At 43.6% G+C, this 18,862-nt stretch overlaps 1 protein-coding gene across 2 annotated transcripts in view; it reads left to right on the forward strand.

The window, feature by feature from the left end:
• The window catches only part of LAMP3 (lysosomal associated membrane protein 3), a 47,321-nt gene extending 37,979 nt beyond the window's left edge, over positions 1-9,342 (forward strand). For both annotated transcript variants that reach the window (XM_069727241.1, XM_069727242.1), the window contains one exon: positions 6,998-9,342. In XM_069727241.1, coding sequence (XP_069583342.1) covers positions 6,998-7,131 — 134 coding nt within the window. In that variant the 3' untranslated portion in view covers positions 7,132-9,342. The remainder of the gene's footprint in view (positions 1-6,997) is intronic.
• The last annotated feature ends 9,520 nt before the right edge of the window (positions 9,343-18,862 follow it).

Consider the following 18,862-nt stretch of genomic DNA (forward strand, 5'->3'; position numbering starts at 1 on the left):
GTTTTGCAGACAGAAACAAACTGTTAATCCCAGTGGGTGTGTCCTTGGCGGTTGTGGGGCTGATACTTATAGTCCTCGTCGTGTTCCTGCTTACAAGAAGACGACGGCGGATTTCAGGATATGAACAAATCTGAATGTCTCACCGTTACTTATCGTAGATGACTTCATCAGTTGGTTTTAACTCCTTGCACTGCCGACCTGTTCTCCTGGGAGTAATGGATGCGTATTTTTCCTTTGCAGTATTTATCATAACCAACGTAACTTACAAATTGACAGTCTTTTTAGCTTAGCGAGAAGTTATTGGGAGAAGCTTTTGGGATCAAAGGGATTGTCTGGTTAAAACAAGTTATCACTTATCCAAAAGGATATGTGAGAATTTGGTGATTGGCGGGTGTCCCACCGCTAGACCATGAGCTAATCAGAAGATCGAAAGGGGGTTTTCCGAGACTAACAGACAGGTAGATGCTAACTATCAGCCTATTATGCCTGGCACCGTTTAAAGTGGTCACGGACCGCTCCTGCTGGCAATTCGGCTGCCTCACATCAGCAGAGCAGCTCTTCCTCTTCTGGACTGTTTGGTAATGAGGCATAACTGCAGATATCATGCTGACTGACAGCTGGCTTCCTGCAGGTATGCTGCGGGGAGCCAGCTGTCATCGGCGGTTGTAAGTGAGCTCTCAAATGAGTATTACTTCAGTGTCCTCAAACACCATAGGATGGTTTACCAGACTGGATGTGTGTTACGACCTCATTTCTATGCATCTACAGACCACACACTGCCGATTTAGGTGGCAGCCAGGACCCAACGGCTTCCAGATGAATGAGAAAGACGTGGATACGAAAATACATTTTTCTTTACTGGATGAACTTGTAAAACATATATACAAATGTTAGCAGGCATGACACTATGTTAGGTTATCTTCTGTGAAATACAGCTGTATAATCTTGACGGTTGACATAGCTTGTGAAGGACATTACATCTATACAGCAAATTTCCCTGGGCACTTTCACCCTGTCAATATAAGAGTCACACTGGTCAATATGTGTCGCTGTGACTTCCCACACACAATCTTACGGTCTTTGTATATAAGGATCAGTCTCCCAACTGCCATTCCCTATATGAATGTGTCCCAGCCTGCACGGTCCCATATTTCTTCACTAAGGCCTCCAGGCCTGGCAAACACAGACTTTTTTTGTAAATTTCCTCTCTATAGGTGACCACTTGCCTGCTGTAGGTAGGAACTTTTAGTTGCTTGCTTTCAGGACTTACTACCTGAGTACTCCAGCACACTCTTTCTAGTCTCTCCCCTACACACAACCCAGAACTGTGCTGGTCTGCAATATGGAGGTTACTTCTCCTTCAGAACTAGCTTAGTAACTGCCTAGAAGGGGAACTCCATTCCTAATGCCCACCTAACTCCTCCCCACCTGGGCTGTTACTAATAGTTAACCATGTCATCTCCAATCGCTCAGGAAAACAGCAGCTCACATAAAATCAGACACATTAAAGCAGCAGGTCAGACAATAATACATGAGAAATCCTCAGGAAGGGTGTCCAGACGACTTCTCTGCCTTTACACAATCACGGCTCTTTGCTGCCTAGTCGGCAGTCAAGAGAGCAGAGCGAAAGAGAAGCAGCTGCTCTGTCGATATGGCGTCAGCAAAATCGCCAGAAGGAGCGGTCTGTGACTGTTCTGAGCCAGCAGAGATTTGAGGGCAAGCAGAATGGGCAGCTAATTAGTTACCTGTTAGTTCTTAGGTCCACTGTGGAAAAAAAAAAGCTCTGGATAACCCCTTTATTTCACTTGACGTTTACCACCATATAAAGCCTATGGAAAAGAGAGGAATGGTTTGGAGAAAAAAACATGCATTTTTTTTATACCACAATATCCTTTCAGCTGGTGTACACTGTCCGAACCATGGCTGCATGAATCAGACATTGGCTGCACTATTGTAGCCATGTATGTTTAACTACGAAATGATGTGTGTTCTAGAGAAAAGTATTTTAAAATGTCACCCGGAGACTAGGTGACTAGTTCTAATGTACTTCTCTATGTCCCACTCATCTAGTGTTATATAGGGTGAGATCTATCAAACTAGCTGAGTGGGGAGGAGAGCAGCAGGTGGGCACATACTTCCACAAGTCGTAATCTTAGGGTACCGTCACACAGTGGCACTTTTGTCGCTACGACGGTACAATTCGTGACGTTCCAGCGATATCCATACGATATCGCTGTGTCTGACACGCAGCAGCGATCAGGGATCCTGCTGAGAATCGTACGTCGTAGCAGATCGTTTGGAACATTCTTTCGTCGCTGGATCTCCCGCTGTCATCGCTGGATCGGTGTGTGTGACACTGATCCAGCGATGCGTTCGCTTGTAACCAGGGTAAACATCGGGTTACTAAGCGCAGGGTCGCGCTTAGTAACCCGATGTTTATCCTGGTTACCATCGTAAATGTAAAAAAAAAACAAACACTACATACTTACATTCCGGTGTCCGTCAGGTCCCTTGCCGTCTGCTTCCCGCACTGACTGACTGCCGGCCGTAAAGTGAAAGCAGAGCACAGCGGTGACATCACCGCTGTGCTGTGCTTTCACTTTACGGCCGGCAGTCAGTGAGTGCGGGAAGCAGACGGCAAGGGACAGACACCGGAATTTAAGCATGTACTGTTTTTTTTTTTTTACGCTGGTAACCAGGGTAAACATCGGGTTACTAAGCGCGGTCCTGCGCTTAGTAACCCGATGTTTACCCTGGTTACCCGGGGACCTCGGCATCGTTGGTCGCTGGAGAGCTGTCTGTGTGACAGCTCTCCAGCGACCACACTACGACTTACCAACGATCACGGCCAGGTCGTATCGCTGGTCGTGATCGTTGGTAAATCGTATAGTGTGACGGTACCGTTCGTTACATGGTCAAGATTCCATTTTAAGCTATGTTCTCTGAAACATCACAGCAGAGATAAAGATACCTGGCTGCAATAACAGAGCCGGTCTCTGATTCATGCTGCCGGGTGTTTGGGTTCCATTTCACCAGTTTAGGCATATTAGACCGGACACATCATGGAATAGTGGACGCAGAACTGAATGAAACAGTGTTTGTTTTATTTGTCTTCCCCGTTGCAAAAAAGCTTTTAAAGTTTATATGCCAAATTCTCCTTCAACAAAAGGGACGTTATTATAAATTCTTCTCTGGGGAAGATTTACTTTGTCTCCTGTATGATGGTGCCAATCATAAACAGGCTGCATCATGCAGGAGAAAAAATGCCCGCAGTGAAAAGCAGATGTCTCAGTGTCATATGGTAGGAAATGTACACAGATCACACTGCCAACTACTGTGATTACAAGTGGGGAGGAGAGCAGAGCTATGTGTCATTACAAACACCTCTCTGCATCTATCCCAGACATTGGGGAATACTGCCCAAAGAGCTGGCACAGATCCAGAGCAGTTTGTGACACACTGTGGCTCTCCCCCACACTGTCAGTGCCATGAGTAGCTATAGTATGTCACATTCACAACTCTGTATCTGTGCCAGCTATTAGTATTTGATGACTGCTGGGATAGATGCAAAGAAGTGTTTGTAATGACACATAGCTCTGCTCCCAGCTTGCACTCACAGTAGGTGTCAGCAGTGAGATGTGTGACCTGCGGAGGAGGGCAGAGCTGTGGGTCCTTACATATTTGATCATATCACACTGAGAAAGACGATTCTGCCTTTTACCTTTTTTTTATTAAAAAAAAAAGTCAAATAAGTGCACTCTGTTATTTACATGCATTACTACTATTTATCTACTGCAGGGAACCTATTCATTGTTTTTATTCTAGATTATATTTACAATTGTTTTGTTAACTTTCTCCTAATTTGTTAAGATTGTTATATATCTTGATGATGTAATGATTTTGATATTATGTATACATACTAAATGGCATTTTAGATTTTATTCTGGTAGTGATACAAGTATCAATCAGCACCCTTGAAATAGCAAGGACAGTCTGACCAGTGGCAGACTTGGCCTTTCTTATTGTCCCTGGTATGTACTTGGCAGGTAACAGTTGCTTGCAGTGTCCATATACTACAAGAGACCACAGAACAGGGTCTCACGGTGATTTTAGCAGTGTTGCAGGTCTTGGCACCTTAGGTGACTAAAGCACAGTCATGCAGCAGAAAACATAATCAGCGCTGCTACTCCTTTTTATAGGATCAGTAGGGGATCTGTGATAGGAAACCCATGACACAATGGCCGATGTCATTATTTTAGTGCATCTTTTTAAGAAACCCCCAATGAACTGCCTTTTCTCATGCATGGATATTAGCAGCATTGCCGTGAACTGAGGATATCCTCTCTCCATATTCCATATTATTTATATATTAATGACCTACATGTTGAAATACAAGTATATTCATAATATCCTATTAATTCTTTATTGCCTCATGTTGTGAAATCTGAATGTAATTATTTTACCGATGCTTTAACTATAATAACTGTTACTGGGAAGTGAATAGAACAGTACATTATATGACTCGTTATTTATTCTTGATAATAGTTTATTGTATGGAAGTATTGCCTTATTTCTGAATAAAATGATGGTGGCCATACACCAGAGATTAATGTCTGACATCAGTTATTCCCTGACATCTATACACTTGCCATCTGCTTTCATTTGGATAAAAACACTGCCAGAAGACTATAGTAGTGGATTACCTCCCACAGGCAAAATGAAATTCAACACGTTTGAACTTTGCTTTTTTGGGCCACTGGGAAACAGTGATGAACCCCCACGTACATCAGATAATCAGCAGTTTCTGTCGGACCACTGACAGATCGTCGTTGATATTGGGATCAGTCACCAGATTTCCCAAGACAAACTACCATCATTATTTATGGGTTATACCCCCCAAAAAACAAGCTTTCCCTCATTCATAGGATATAGGATAACTTGCTGAACACTGAAAGACTTGCAACTGGGAACCCAAGTATTGATGGGCAAACATGCTTGGATAACGTCTTATTCCAGCATGCTCGGGTGTTATCCAAGTTTCTTGTAGTGTTCATATATTATGTTCCAGTCCCCGTGGCTGCATGGTTTGCAGCTGATAGACAACCTGAACACATGTGGGGATTGTCTGTTAGGGAATCCCCATGTCTTCAGGCTGTCTAACAGCTGCATATCATGCAGCCGCGGAGACTGGAACATAATATATGAGCACTACAAGAAACACGGATAAGTCTCGAGCATGCGCGAATAAGACGTTATCAGAGCATGTTCGCTCATCACTAAACCTCAGCAATCCTGAGATCAGGGCTCCTTCATTACATGGGACCGCAAGAGAAAGTTGAGTACAGTGCTAGCAGTCCCAGACAATGAATGGAGTGGAAGTGGAGCATGTGCACCTCTGCTCCATTCAAGACAGTGGTCTGCAGATCTATTAGACTTGGTGTGGCTGGAGTACTTAGCTTGAAAATCCACATTAAAATAAATGGGTATTTTTCATGCTTTTTTAGTCTGATATTAAAATATTACAATAATACAGCCATTCTAACATGGATTTTCAAAGTAAGTAAATTTTGGCGCAAGATATTGCCATGCACTAAGTCAAACAAAATGGTATAAAGTATGGTATAAAATTAGACAAAGGTTGTGACGCATCCAATTTATCATCCAGCATGATAACCTGGCGTGTTTCCACATTTTCTAGCATAAGTTTATGCTGCCGATATTTAATACATTTCATAAATCTTCCCCATTGCTTTTTATTTTTTAACTAGATGGCAGCCCGATTCTAAAGAATCGGGAGTCTAGAATCCATATATACTTTATTTATTCAAATGTAAGAATAATACAAGTAATAAATAATAGTAAGAAAGAACAAAAATAATAGGCAGTATATGGAGAAAACACCAAACAAAAGTTCAAAATTGGTGTGAAAATGTCACTGAACCACTTCACAACTAAATATATATAGTTTTGGTAAATGGTATTATCATTTTTTTGACGAAATTCGGCAGGAGCTTGAAGAGCAACGTCACTGGGCCCGCCTCCACGCAGTAGAAACTTGCTGTGAGGTAAAAATTCAAAAATCACACCAAAATGGCGGGCGGAGTGTGTCACAGTACGGCACGTTTCTGATTGGTCGCTCGCAGCAGGCGGCAACCAATCAGACACTGGACACTGTTGACGTCACTTATCTCCGGACATTAGCTCCGGACATTAGCTCCGGACAGGAAGTTGGCACAAATTGTAGAAAGTAGTATTCTAGGCAATTATATATTAGATGTGTGCGTCTGCAACATTAACTTCCTCTTCACCCTACACAACTTGTGATTATCACAGTGCCATTTTGAAACAAAAACCACATATCATGTGCATTAATTCAAAATAAGCTGTCGCATGTTCTGCTTTTCTGTTTTGGCTTGCTGTCAGGTGTATTGTCCATGAAATAACCAACAGGCATAAAGTCAACACACAGCTTTATATGTATTAGATACAATCTAGATGTCGGTCATTATTAACCATCACATACAGTAATCTTCAGTGAATCAATTGTTACGAGAAGAGTCTCCCCAGTGTGTGAAGGTTGAGAACAGAAGAACATTTGTACTTGACTGCACTTCGCAGTAGTCGTTAGTCATAGCAGACCCAGATCAGATCTGCAAATTACTATAACTTAGTCCTTCTGCGTATCCTAAGAAAAATAGAAGAAAAAATGCATTGGAAAGGATGAAATCCACAACTCACATCAATTTCCGACTTTTACCATAGTTTATTGGTGAGATTTTTTATTTTACAGTCCAAAGCAAATGTCATAGTTGAATCTAAGAAACACTTAAAATGCTATTAATATTCAGAAGCATAGTCAATGTGCCAAAGTAATAACTAACCAATTAGCTTGTGTATGCCAATGGAGAAATCTTTTGGTCTGAACGTCGTCACTGTAGAGCGTCGTATTTTGGAGGTGCTTTCTTGCAGCTGACTGACATTTGTTTTGTCTTTGCAGAGGAGATGTGTTCGTATGATCGTAATTTCACTGCTGTGATAATTGCTGTAGTAGTGATTGTCGTCATAATTCTAGCAATAGTAATCTACTTCATCTGGCACAAGAGAAAGTCATCCGGATACCAACAGATCTAAACCGCACAAGAATCTGTGGTGGAAAAAGGGATCTTACACCAAAGGACTCGAAAATGGCAACTACGGTGTAGAAGTTGTTAAGAAAGACAAACTAAAAAAAAAATCAACATTAAGTAAAAGTATGAATTTTGCAGCTGAGGAAAACAAAGCCAGAATCACAGGCACCTGCATGGTACAATGACATGATGATTAATGTGATAGTGTTATAGTATGGTACTTGGGGAATATAAAGTGTACAGTACTGGCACATATTAGGAAATTTTACAGAAAACAAAAAGTAACTAACTCTTTTACCTTACTTATCCAAAGTTTACCTACCCTAGGGAAAAACTGTACGAGTCATCTGCCAATCCCTAAAAATGGCTTCACTAGAAGTAGCTACTGATGTGGTAATGACGGCTGCTTGTCAGGTCCCGTGCACCTGTCCTACCAGTGTAGGCTTGTCGAGCAAGCAGCAGTCACCGTCACCTCCCAATGCAGGAATAGGAGGCGTTGGATAATCCCTTTAACTACCCAATGCCTTAAAATATCAGTAAATTACAAACCTCCTCCAGTATTTTTCAATGTTAAATCCAGACTGTACACTGACGCCATGCGTCCGTGAGCTGGATGTGGTTTTCGCAGACCCATAGACTTGTATTAGCACTTCCCATCCATGGTACTGGAAAAAAACAGACATTTGAAAAAACACAGACATGTGAATCGCACCATAGATTATAATCCATCAATAATTCGGAGTTTCCGCTCCAAATACTCAGCAAGAACAATCAGTGTGTACATACACTAAGAGTATGTTCAGTTTTTTTTTAGTTGTTTTTGCAGTGGTAACGCTTCAAAATCCTTCTGAGAAAGTCCATCAAAAACTCTTTTAAAATGCATTCATTTCTATGGGAAATCCACTTTAGGCTATGTGCACGCGGTGTCTTTTTGAGGCTCAAAAGTGTCTCACCAAATTGACTACGTGCACAGTAATGTCAAAACGACACTGCTGTGTACATGTTGTCTTATGTTCCGAAACCCTGAATTTGTTACCAGAAGTGAGATGCTCCTTCTCGTGACAATGTAGAGTAAAAGACGCCGGTGAAGCCCCTCCAGGCAAATGGCTTGTCTGGAAAGACTCAGTGTGCATATAGCCTAACTGTTCATATGAAGAATTGTTTTTAGCTTTTTTTCCCCCTGAAGAGATTTCGAAAAACTATTCGGAGGAAAAAATGAGTGTGTTACTTCTTTGAAGCAGATCCTCAAGGAAAAGTCTCCAAACTAGGCACTGTCCAATCAAAACTCTTCAAAACTGCTGCAGGAAAAGAAAAACTCCTCCAAAACAGGATAGTTTCCAGAATCGGCTTCTGCTTGAAAGCTTGTGGTTTTTCAACCCCTAATAACACTCAGCAGTGCAGAGTTGACTGTCAGTCAAAATATCGGGGCGTGCTTTCAGCTGCCACTCATGGTGCCGAGAGCAGTCACTGCACCCACATTGGTGTGCCTTTGTGACTGAATGCCGGCGGCTCCCAGGAGAAATGAAGTTACATTTTTTTTTCTAGGTGATGCACTTTTAGTACGGCGGATGGGCACCTTCTACCTTGCAGATTAACCCCATATCTGCAGGTTAATAGTGTTAATCTGAAGTGACAGTTGCCCTTTAGGTGTAATTCAAAATGAAATTCAAGGCTCTGCAGCACCACCTAGTGGCTACAAGTAGTAGTTCAGGCATTTATAATGAGCAATAGGAACACAACAGGTCACCATGATGCTGCTGGAGGCCGAGGACACCTCGCTGCTGAATCTTGCACACATCCCATCTACATTGCCCATGTCTGAGGCAGTGGTTATGATGAAGAAAATGGTACTATTATGGATTTTATAATTACCATGTTATAGGTGTAACCGATAAAATTAAAACAATGTTGTGTGATGTCAAGAGATTTCTAAGATTCAATATATGTGATTTAAAGGAGACAGAATAATGAAACAAATGTCAGAGTAATAAATATTGGGGAGTTTTTGTTTCTGGATCATTGTCCGGGTTGTTACATGTTATTATTACTTTGCATAATGTTGACTCTAATGTGGTCTAGTGCTTTTCTCTGTTATTTTTTTATGGGAACTACTGGTTATTCTTCTCAATAAAGCGGTGTTCTTTATGTCTTGTGATAACACAGCACACATGAACTTCTCCAATACCTTAATAAAACAGAACAGCTTTCTTCCCCATTTGTTTCAATGCCTTGTGTACCTCCAGCAAAAACTGGAAATCACGTCGAAAGAAGTTACCATAAAGGAGGTTTCTTCTGTTCTTTGAGCTGAGGTCTACAATCTTTCTGGGTAAAAGGGCTTTTTTGATATTTAACCCCTTAATAATGTCCCGAGTCTGCCGCCTGTACAGCTCCCCTATACAGTGTGTGCAGAATTATTAGGCAAGTTGTATTTTAGAGGATTATTTTTATTATTGAACAACAACTATGTTCTCAATCAACCCAAAAGACTCATAAATATCAAAGCTTAATATTTTTGGAAGTTGCAGTGGAGTTTTTTAGATTTGGCTATTTTAGGAGGTTATCTGTTTGTGGAGGTAACTATTACTGTGCAGAATTATTAGGCAACTTAATAAAAACCAAATATATTCCCATCTCACTTGTTTATTTTCACCAGGTAAACCAATATCACTGCACAAAATTTAGAAATAAACATTTCTGACATGCAAAAACAAAATCCAAAACAATTAGTGACCAATATAGCCACCTTTCTTTATGATGACACTCAACAGCCTTCCATCCATAGATTCTGTCAGTTGCTTGATCTGTTTACGATCAACATTGTGTGCAGCAGCCACCACAGCCTCCCAGACACTGTTCCGAGAGGTGTCCTGTTTTCCCTCCCTGTAGATCTCACATTTTATGAGGGACCACAGGTTCTCTATGGGGTTCAGATCAGGTGAACAAGGGGGCCATGTCATTATTTTTTCTTCTTACTGGCCAGCCATGCTGTGGAGTAGTTGGAGGCATGTGATGGAGCATTGTCCTACATGAAAATCATGTTTTTCTTTAACGATACTGACTTCTTCCTGTACCACTGCTTGAAGAAGTTGTCTTCCAGAAACTGGCAGTAGGTCTGGGAGTCGAGCTTCACTCCATCCTCAACCCGAAAAGGTCCCACAAGTTCACCTTTGATACCAATACCCCACCTCCACCTTGCTGGCGTCGGAGTGGAGCTCTCTGCCCTTTACTGATCCAGCCTCTGGCCCATCAAGAGTCACTCTCATTTCATCAGTCCATAAAACCTTTGAAAAGTCAGTCTTAAGATATTTCTTGGTCCAGTCTTGACGTTTTATCTTATGTTTCTTGTTCAAAGGTGGTCGTTTTTCAGCCTTCCTTACCTTGGCCATGTCCCTGAGTATCGCACACCTTCTGCTTTTTGTTACTCCAGTAACGTTGCAGCTCTGAAATATGGCAAAACTGGTGGCAAATGGCATCTTGGCAGCTTCACGCTTGATTTTCCTCAATTCATGGGCAGTTATTTTGCGCCTTATTTGCCCAAGGCACTTCGAGCAACCCTGTTGGCTATTTGCCATGAAACGCTTGATTGTTCAGTGATCACGCTTCAAAAGTTTGGCAATTTTAAGACTGCTGCATCCCTCTGCAAGACATCTCACAATTTTGGACTTTTCAGAGCCCGTCAAATCTCTCTTCTGACCCATTTTGCCAAAGGAAAGGAAGTTGCCTAATAATTAAGCACACCTTATATAGGGTTTTGATGTCACTAGACAACACCCCTCCTCATTACAGAGATGCACATCACCTGATTTACTTAATTGGTAGTTGGCTCTCAAGCCTGAACAGCTTGGAGTAGGACATGTAAAAAAAGTATCATGCGATCAAAATACAACTTGCCTAATAATTCTGCACACAGTGTACACAGTATGATGCTCTCTTATACACAGTATAATGTCCCCTCACTGTATAGTACCACCCACACAGTATACTGACCCCTTAGTAGCCTCCAAACTGTTTGATGGCTCCAACACTGTAATCCCCACACTGTATGCCCCTCTAGATAGCCTCTTTATAGCATAATGCACCAGATAGTCCTCAATATAGTATAATGCACTCCCCATAGGCCTACTCTATAGTGTATAATGCACTACCCATAGGCAGACTCTGTAGTATAAAATAGCACCCCATAGGTAGACCCTTAAGTATAAGGTAGCACCCCGCAGGCAGACCCTGTAGTATAAAGCAGCACCCCTGTAAGAGCACCCCCATAGCCAGACCTGGTACTATAAGGCAGCACCCCCATAGGCAGACCCTGTACTATAAGGCAGCACCCTCATAGACAGACCCTGTAGTATAAGACAGTACCCCCATAGGCAGATCCTGTAGTATAAGACAGCACCCCCATAGGCAGACCCTGTTGTATTAGGCAGACCCTGTAGCATTAGGAAGAGCCCACCATAGGCAGACCCTGTAGTATAAGGCAGACCCCCATAGGCAGCCCCTGTAGTATTTGGCAGACCCCCCATAGGCAGACCCTGTAGTATAAGGCAGACCCTGTAGTATTAGGCAGACCCCCCATAGGCAGACTCTATAGTATTAGGCAGACCTCCCCCATAGGCAGACCCTGTAGTATTAGGCAGACCCAACATAGGCAGACCCTGTAGATTTAGGCAGACCCCCCCCATAGTCAGACCCTGTAGTATAAGGCAGACCTCCCCACAGGCAGACCCTGTAGTATTAGGCAGACCCTGTAGCATTAGGCAGACTCCCCCCATAGGCAGACCCTGTAATAAGGCAGCACCCCTTAAAAAAATACTCACCTCTCTTCTTCCTGCGCTGCTCTGAGCTCCCGCTTGTCTCCTGACAGCGGGTGCCGGGCAGTGACATCATCGCGCCCCCTGTCAGCGTCGCCGACATCAGACGCTGACAGGGGGATGATGGAGGAAGGAGTGCAGCGCTCCTTCCCTAATCACTGCGGTCAGCTGTACCGGCTAAATGCCGGTACAGCTGACCCTGCGATGACAGGCGGAGGCCCTCTGCTGGCACCGGGCCCCCCCGCCTGCTCAGGAGCCCCACAGCAGCCGGCGGCAGAGCTGGGAGATCGATTCTCCCTCTCTGCCGCAGAAGGTAACTGTATCGGCGCGCTGCGTGCACCGATACAGTTACCGTAGCGTAGCTCCGGGTGGGCCCCCTCTGAGCACGGGGCCTGGGGCGATGGCCCCCTCTGCCCCCCCGGTAGCTACGCTACTGACCAATATAAAAGAGGATTCTTTACTGTTAGGGCAGTGAGAATCTGGAATTCCTTGCCTGAGGAGGTGGTGATGGCAAACTCAGTCGAGGGGTTCAAGAGAGGCCTGGATGTCTTCCTGGAGCGTAACAATATTGTAACTTACATTTATTAGGTTCTTTAGAAGGACGTAGATCTGGGGATTCTGACGGAATACAGGCTAAACTGGATGGACAAATGTCTTTTTTCGGCCTTGCTATGTTACTATGTCACTAAATATTACCAGCATATACACTTATAATAATACCACCATACTGATCGTCAAAGTAATAATCATTATTTTTATATAGCGCTAATATATTCCGCAACACTTTACAGTTTGCACACATTATCATCATCGCTGTCCCCGATGGGGTTCACAATCTAAATTCCCTATCAGTATGTCTTTGGAATGTTGGAGGAAACCCACGCAAACAACATACAAACTCCTTGCAGATGTCGTCCTTGGAGGGATTTGAGCCCAGGACTCAAGCGCTGCAAGGCTGCAGTGCTAACCACTGAGCCACCGTGCTGCCCTGAATGGGGTTGAGGTTAAAGGGACTTTGTCAGCTCAAATTGGCAGGATATTAAAATGATTTCTTACCGGTCAGATGGGCGGCGTATACTCTTTATTTCTCCACCCCATCCGTCCGTTTTCCGCATTATTTTCAGGAATAAGAGTATGCGTGCGCCATAGTTGGCGCGTGCGCCATGCAGTCTTTGGTGCGCACGCGCAGTATGCTTTGCCCTACTGCGGGCAACGCCGAAAGCATTACTGCGCATGCGCCTGTGCACTATGTCCCAGAAGTATTTTGCTGTGTTCCAGGACATAATGCGCGGGCTCATGCGCAGTAATGCTTTTCAGCTTTGCCCACAGTAAGGCAAAGCATACTGCGCGTACGCCACCGAAGACTGCATTAGCTTTGTTGCCCAGGCGACGTGACATAACCCAGGACGGGGTCCCAACTTTGAAGGACGCCTTGATGTGGCAGTTGGGATCACATATATTGGCAAATCTATGCCCTAAGCACCTTCTTTTGTACTATATTTTTCATAGAAATTTTGCAGATGTATATTTCATATATACACTATATAGCACTTTTTTTTCCTTTTTTTCCCTTTTTCTATAGCAGTAATGCAGTTGCAATGTTCTAGAGTAATCATTCTTGGTAATTCATGGTGCAACCTTTGCAGTTTTTCCATGTTACCTTGTTGGTGCTGGCCTCGGCAGGTAGCAGACAAAAAGGATGCCCGTGACCTGCTGGGGTAGGTGAAGCCAGCGAATTTGTGCTGTGTCACAACTGCTAACAGTGTGGGCGTCTTCAGCATGCAGATCTTGATAACAATGCAGCAGCCAAGGCAGTCCAAGACCAGACAGGCCCTTCTGGCATTTGCCAGAATTGCCAGTCTGGCCCTGCTAGCAGCCATTACCTGCATACATTACAGTGCATCATCCCCACCTTCCAATACGTCCATCTTTGAAGACAATTGTTTTTTCTAAATTAAATGCATATATTGGGGGCTAAAAACCATGTTTGCTATTTCATAGCATTAAAAATGTTGTCCAGTTTGCCTTCTCTAGCCTCTGTGTTGGGCCTGCACATTCTCTTTATTGTCCTTGTCATTGGCAATATCTCCCCTCTCTTCCTGCTGTACATAGAAACCCTTCTAATCTTATTAACATTCAGTGCATGCCTTCTCCAATCTCTTTTAATTGTGCTCTCCGGAACTCACGGTCAGTGTGTAACTCGCCTACATCTACAACTTCTTCATTTCCAGCTCCTTAAAGTGGCTCACTAAAACCTGAATCCACTAGATACTGCCGCTGCTACTCTCTCTTGCGGTGGGCTTAAACACTCACATACCCCCAGACCTGAGAGTAGACAAGGTGGAGGTGTTGGTATGTTCCTTTCATCACCATGTGCTTTTCAGGTTATCCTCCCAGTATCCTAGCTCTCCCTCTCTCTGACCACAGCCTTCTTTTTTTCCTCTTTCAAGAACTGTCGTCCTGCTCAGAACATCCCCACTTACCGCACATACAGAAATCTATACCATCAACACCCAGCAACTTTTGAACAATCTACAGTCATCTTTAGCTCCGATCTCCTCCCTCTCCTATCCAGTCTCAATATTGTCACATTATAATAAGACATTAGAAACTGCCCTGGATGAAGTGGCACCTGCTACATGAAGAACAACCCGACACAGATGATGGCAACCTCGGCATATGCTGTAAACACATTTCCTACAGTGGTGCTCTATGTGTGCCAACCATCAGTGGAGAAAATTACTTTGAGCAGAAAACTTCATCCACTATAAGTTTGCGCTCAAACAATAACTCTGCTCTCTGTCCGGCAAAATGGACAATCTTATTTCCAAGACAAAACCAACCAAATCAGTCATGATATTTTCGCATACCTCAGAGCCTGGTTCAAACCTCCCACTTCTGTCTCCAAGACTTCCTTTGTGCTGTGCCAGTTTTCCAGACTGCACTACCCTGATACCTAGCCCCACATTTTTAAGTGTGCTTTAAAAACACATCTCTTTAGATAGGTCTATCACCTCACTAATCTAATTCTTCCCTGTTCCCCTTTCTAAATTTTCCTAAGAATTTGGTCTCTTCTAGTCACCTGTCTCCACATCTTCCATGCACCCAATAGCACTTGGTAACTGTACGTCGACAGACACTGGCTGGTGACTGGTTCATGAAGCTATATTTGAAATGTTGAAGAGAAGGAATATAAACCAGCTCACCCGTGATGTATAAGCTGAATTTCGGTAGCACGGACCAGGCGTGTAGAATCCAAAAGAAGAAAATGTCGAGCTTCACCAAATCCGTGAAAAAAAGTTTTCTTTCTTCACAAACTTAAATATGGAGGATACAAACTTCAGTACAAACCATATGGGTACGAATCTCAACGCGTTTCTGGAGGCTAAGCTCCCTTAATCATGATAATCAGAAGGCACGTTTCTGCTTTTTAGACCATGGAACAAAGTTGTCAGTCAGAAACTCTATATACTTTGCAGAGGTCATTTTCACACCTTCAGGAACCTTATAGGGCCCTACCAGCTGATTCCCCATGATTCAGTAAACAAGATTGTTTGTAAATTAGTCTTCACTGTTTAGGGGTGGCCGAATTGTAGGTTTATGCACCACAGCAAGACTTTGAAGAACCATACACCTTGAGGTTCAAGGGACTCCAGAGGCACCAGCAGCTTCAAATAACTGTTTGCTGATTTGTAATGGTATTTTGGCAGCTGTTCTCTTAATCCAATGAATTTGTCTGGCAGAAACCTTCCTCATTATGCCTTTATCTGCATGATCACTCTTAAGTTTTCGTGAAATATCTATTGTTTTCATACCTTGTCCAAGGCATTGCACTATTTAACGCTTTTCAGCAGCAGAGAGATCCTTTTTATTTCCCATATTTCTTGAAACCTGTGGCCTGCTTAATAATACGGAACATCATTTTTAACTAGTTTTCCTTTAATTAGAATCACCTGGAAAACTACTGTATATACTCTAGTATAAGCTGAGAATTTCAGCTGATTTATTTAGGCTGAAATTGCCCCTCTCGGCTTACACTCGAGTCATTCCTAGAGGTCGGCAGTGTAGGGTGTGTGGCAGCTGTCTAATAATACTCACCTGCTCCTGGCGCGGTCCCTGGTTACAGTAATGAATATGGACCCGACTCCACTCCCATAGGGGTGGAGCCGCATATTCATTACTGTAATGAGCGGTACCATGTGATCGCTCAATAAACTGCGGTGGTCTAAAGATGCTGCTGGACTGAGCGATTTTGGTACTTATTTTCTCTCATCTTCTATGTGAAGCCTAAAAAAAAAAAATCACAAACTGCAGGGTTTTTTTAAGTGCAGAATCAAAGCTTTTCTGTACTGTAAAAAGCACTACGGTTATGTGCACACGTTGCAGATTTCCTGGAGATCTGCAGCGTTTTTTTCCGAGCAGAAACGCTGCAGATCCGCAAGTGATTTACAGTACAATGTAAATCAATAGGAAAAAAAATGCTGTTCTAATGGTGCGGAAAATTCAGCACGGAAGACACAGCGGATTGAAAGAAGGAGCATGTCAATTTTTTTGTGCGGATCTGCAGCGTTTCTGCATCCATTCCATTATAGAAACCCGCAAGGGTAAAAACACACGAAATCCACAGGAAAAAGCACAAAATCCGCAAGAAAAACGCATCAAATCTGCACCTGTGTTTTCTGCTAAGAGAAGCAGAATCTGCACAGCAAATTAAGAGAAGCAGAATCTGCACAGAAAATTCCAGAGGCAAATCCGCAACATGTGCACATACCCTAATAGAAATCTGCAGGGGTAAAAAAATGATGAAATCCGCACAAAAATCTGCAACGTGTGCACATACCAAAAAAAGGCAGATTCTGACCTGTGTTTTCTGCCAAGAAATGCAGAATCTGCACAGAAAATTCCACAGTCAAATCCGCAACGTGTAAACATAGCCTTAAAACGCAACTTCACATCTGCACCAGAAATGCATCACATAAGGGGGAAGAGGACAGAAATGCAGCAATAATCAGAGAAGATTGTTATTGTGTAGTTTGGTGCAGAAAACAAAAAACACAGGATTTCTGCAATGTGTGAACACGGCCTTACTGATACAAAAAGAAAGATGTGGTATAATGCAGCTACATAACATAATCTACATAGATTGAGAACATCAGAGCCAGTTTTAGTCGACACCCCCCAGAGCCCTTCCTCCCAACCACCCAGCCCTCCACCTCCAAAACCAACTTCTCCACCATTACAGAAGATCGCATCTCACCACCTGTGCACTTGACCCAATCCCTTCCCACTTCATCCCAAACCTCACCACAGTCTTCATCCCAACCCTAACCCATCTCTTCAACCTATCACTAACAACTGGTGTTTTCCCCTCAAGCTTTAAACATGCCTCAATCACACCTATCCTCAAAAAGCCCTCTCTAGACCGATCCTCTGTCTCTAGCTATTGCCCTATATCACTTCTCCCCTATGCCTCCAAGCTACTGGAACAACACGTCCATCTTGAACTGTCCTCCCATCTCTCTTCTTGCTCCCTCTTTGACCGCTTACAATCTGGCTTCCGGTCACACCATTCCACTGAAACTGCCCTAACTAAGGTCACCAATGACCTATTAACCACCAAGAGCAAGCGACACTACTCTGTCCTCCTCCTCCTGGACCTGTCCTCTGCCTTTTGACACAGTGGACCATTCCCTATTACTACAGACCCTCTCATCCCTTGGCATCACAGACTTGGCCCTATCCTGGATCTCGTCATACCTAACAGACCGGACATTCAGCGTCTCACACACCACCTCCTCACCTCGCCCCCTATCTGTCGGAGTACCACAAGGTTCAGTTCTAGGTCCCCTGCTCTTCTCCATTTACACTTTTGGACTGGGACAGCTCATAGAATCTCACGGCTTTCAGTATCACCTCTATGCTGATGACACACAGATCTACATCTCTGGACCAGATATCACCTCCCTACTAACCAGAATCCCTCAATGTCTGTCCACTATTTCATCCTTCTTCTCCGCTAGATTTCTAAAACTTAACATGGACAAAACAGAATTCCTTGTCTTTCCCCCATCTCATGCGACCCCACCCCGAACCTATCCATTACAGTAAATGGCTGCCCACTCTCCCCAGTCCCACAAGCTCGCTGTCTCGGGGTAATCCTAAGGGCAGCACGGTGGCGCAGTGGTTAGTACAGCAGCCTTGCAGCGCTGGAGTCCTGGGTTCAAACCCCACGAAGGAGAATATCTGCAAAGAGTTTGTATGTTCTCTCTGTGTTTGCGTGGGTTTCCTCCGGGCACTCCGGTTTCCTCCCACATTCTAAAGACATACTGATAGGGAATTTAGATTGTGAGCCCCATCGGGGACAGCGATGATAATGTGTGTAAAGCGCTGCGGAATATGTTAGCACTATATAAAAATAATAATTATTATTATTATTATTAATCCTTGACACCGATTTCTCCTTCAAACCGCATATCCAAGCCCTTTCCACTTCCTGCCGCCTTCAACTCAAAAATATTTCACGGATCCGTACATTCCTAAACTAAGAATCTGCAAAAACCCTAATCAATGCCCTCATCATTTCTCGCCTCGACTACTGTAACCTCCAGCTCTGTGGCCTCCCCTCTAACACTCTTGCGCCCCTCCAATCTATTCTAAACTCTGCTGCCCGACTAATCCACCTGTCCCCCTGCTATTCCCCAGCTTCTCCCCTATGTCAATCCCCTCCCTGGCTCACCATTGCCCAGAGACTCCACTACAAAACCCTAACCATGACGTACAAAGCCATCCACAACCTGTCTCCTCCATCCATCTGTGACCTCGTCTCCCGGTACTTACCTACACGCAACCTCCGATCCTCACAAGATCTCCTTCTCTACTCCCCTCTTATCTCCTCTTCCCACAATCGCATACAAGATTTCTCTCGCA

The sequence above is a fragment of the Ranitomeya imitator genome, chromosome 5, assembly GCF_032444005.1.
Source record: "Ranitomeya imitator isolate aRanImi1 chromosome 5, aRanImi1.pri, whole genome shotgun sequence".
Classification (NCBI taxonomy): domain Eukaryota; kingdom Metazoa; phylum Chordata; class Amphibia; order Anura; family Dendrobatidae; genus Ranitomeya; species Ranitomeya imitator.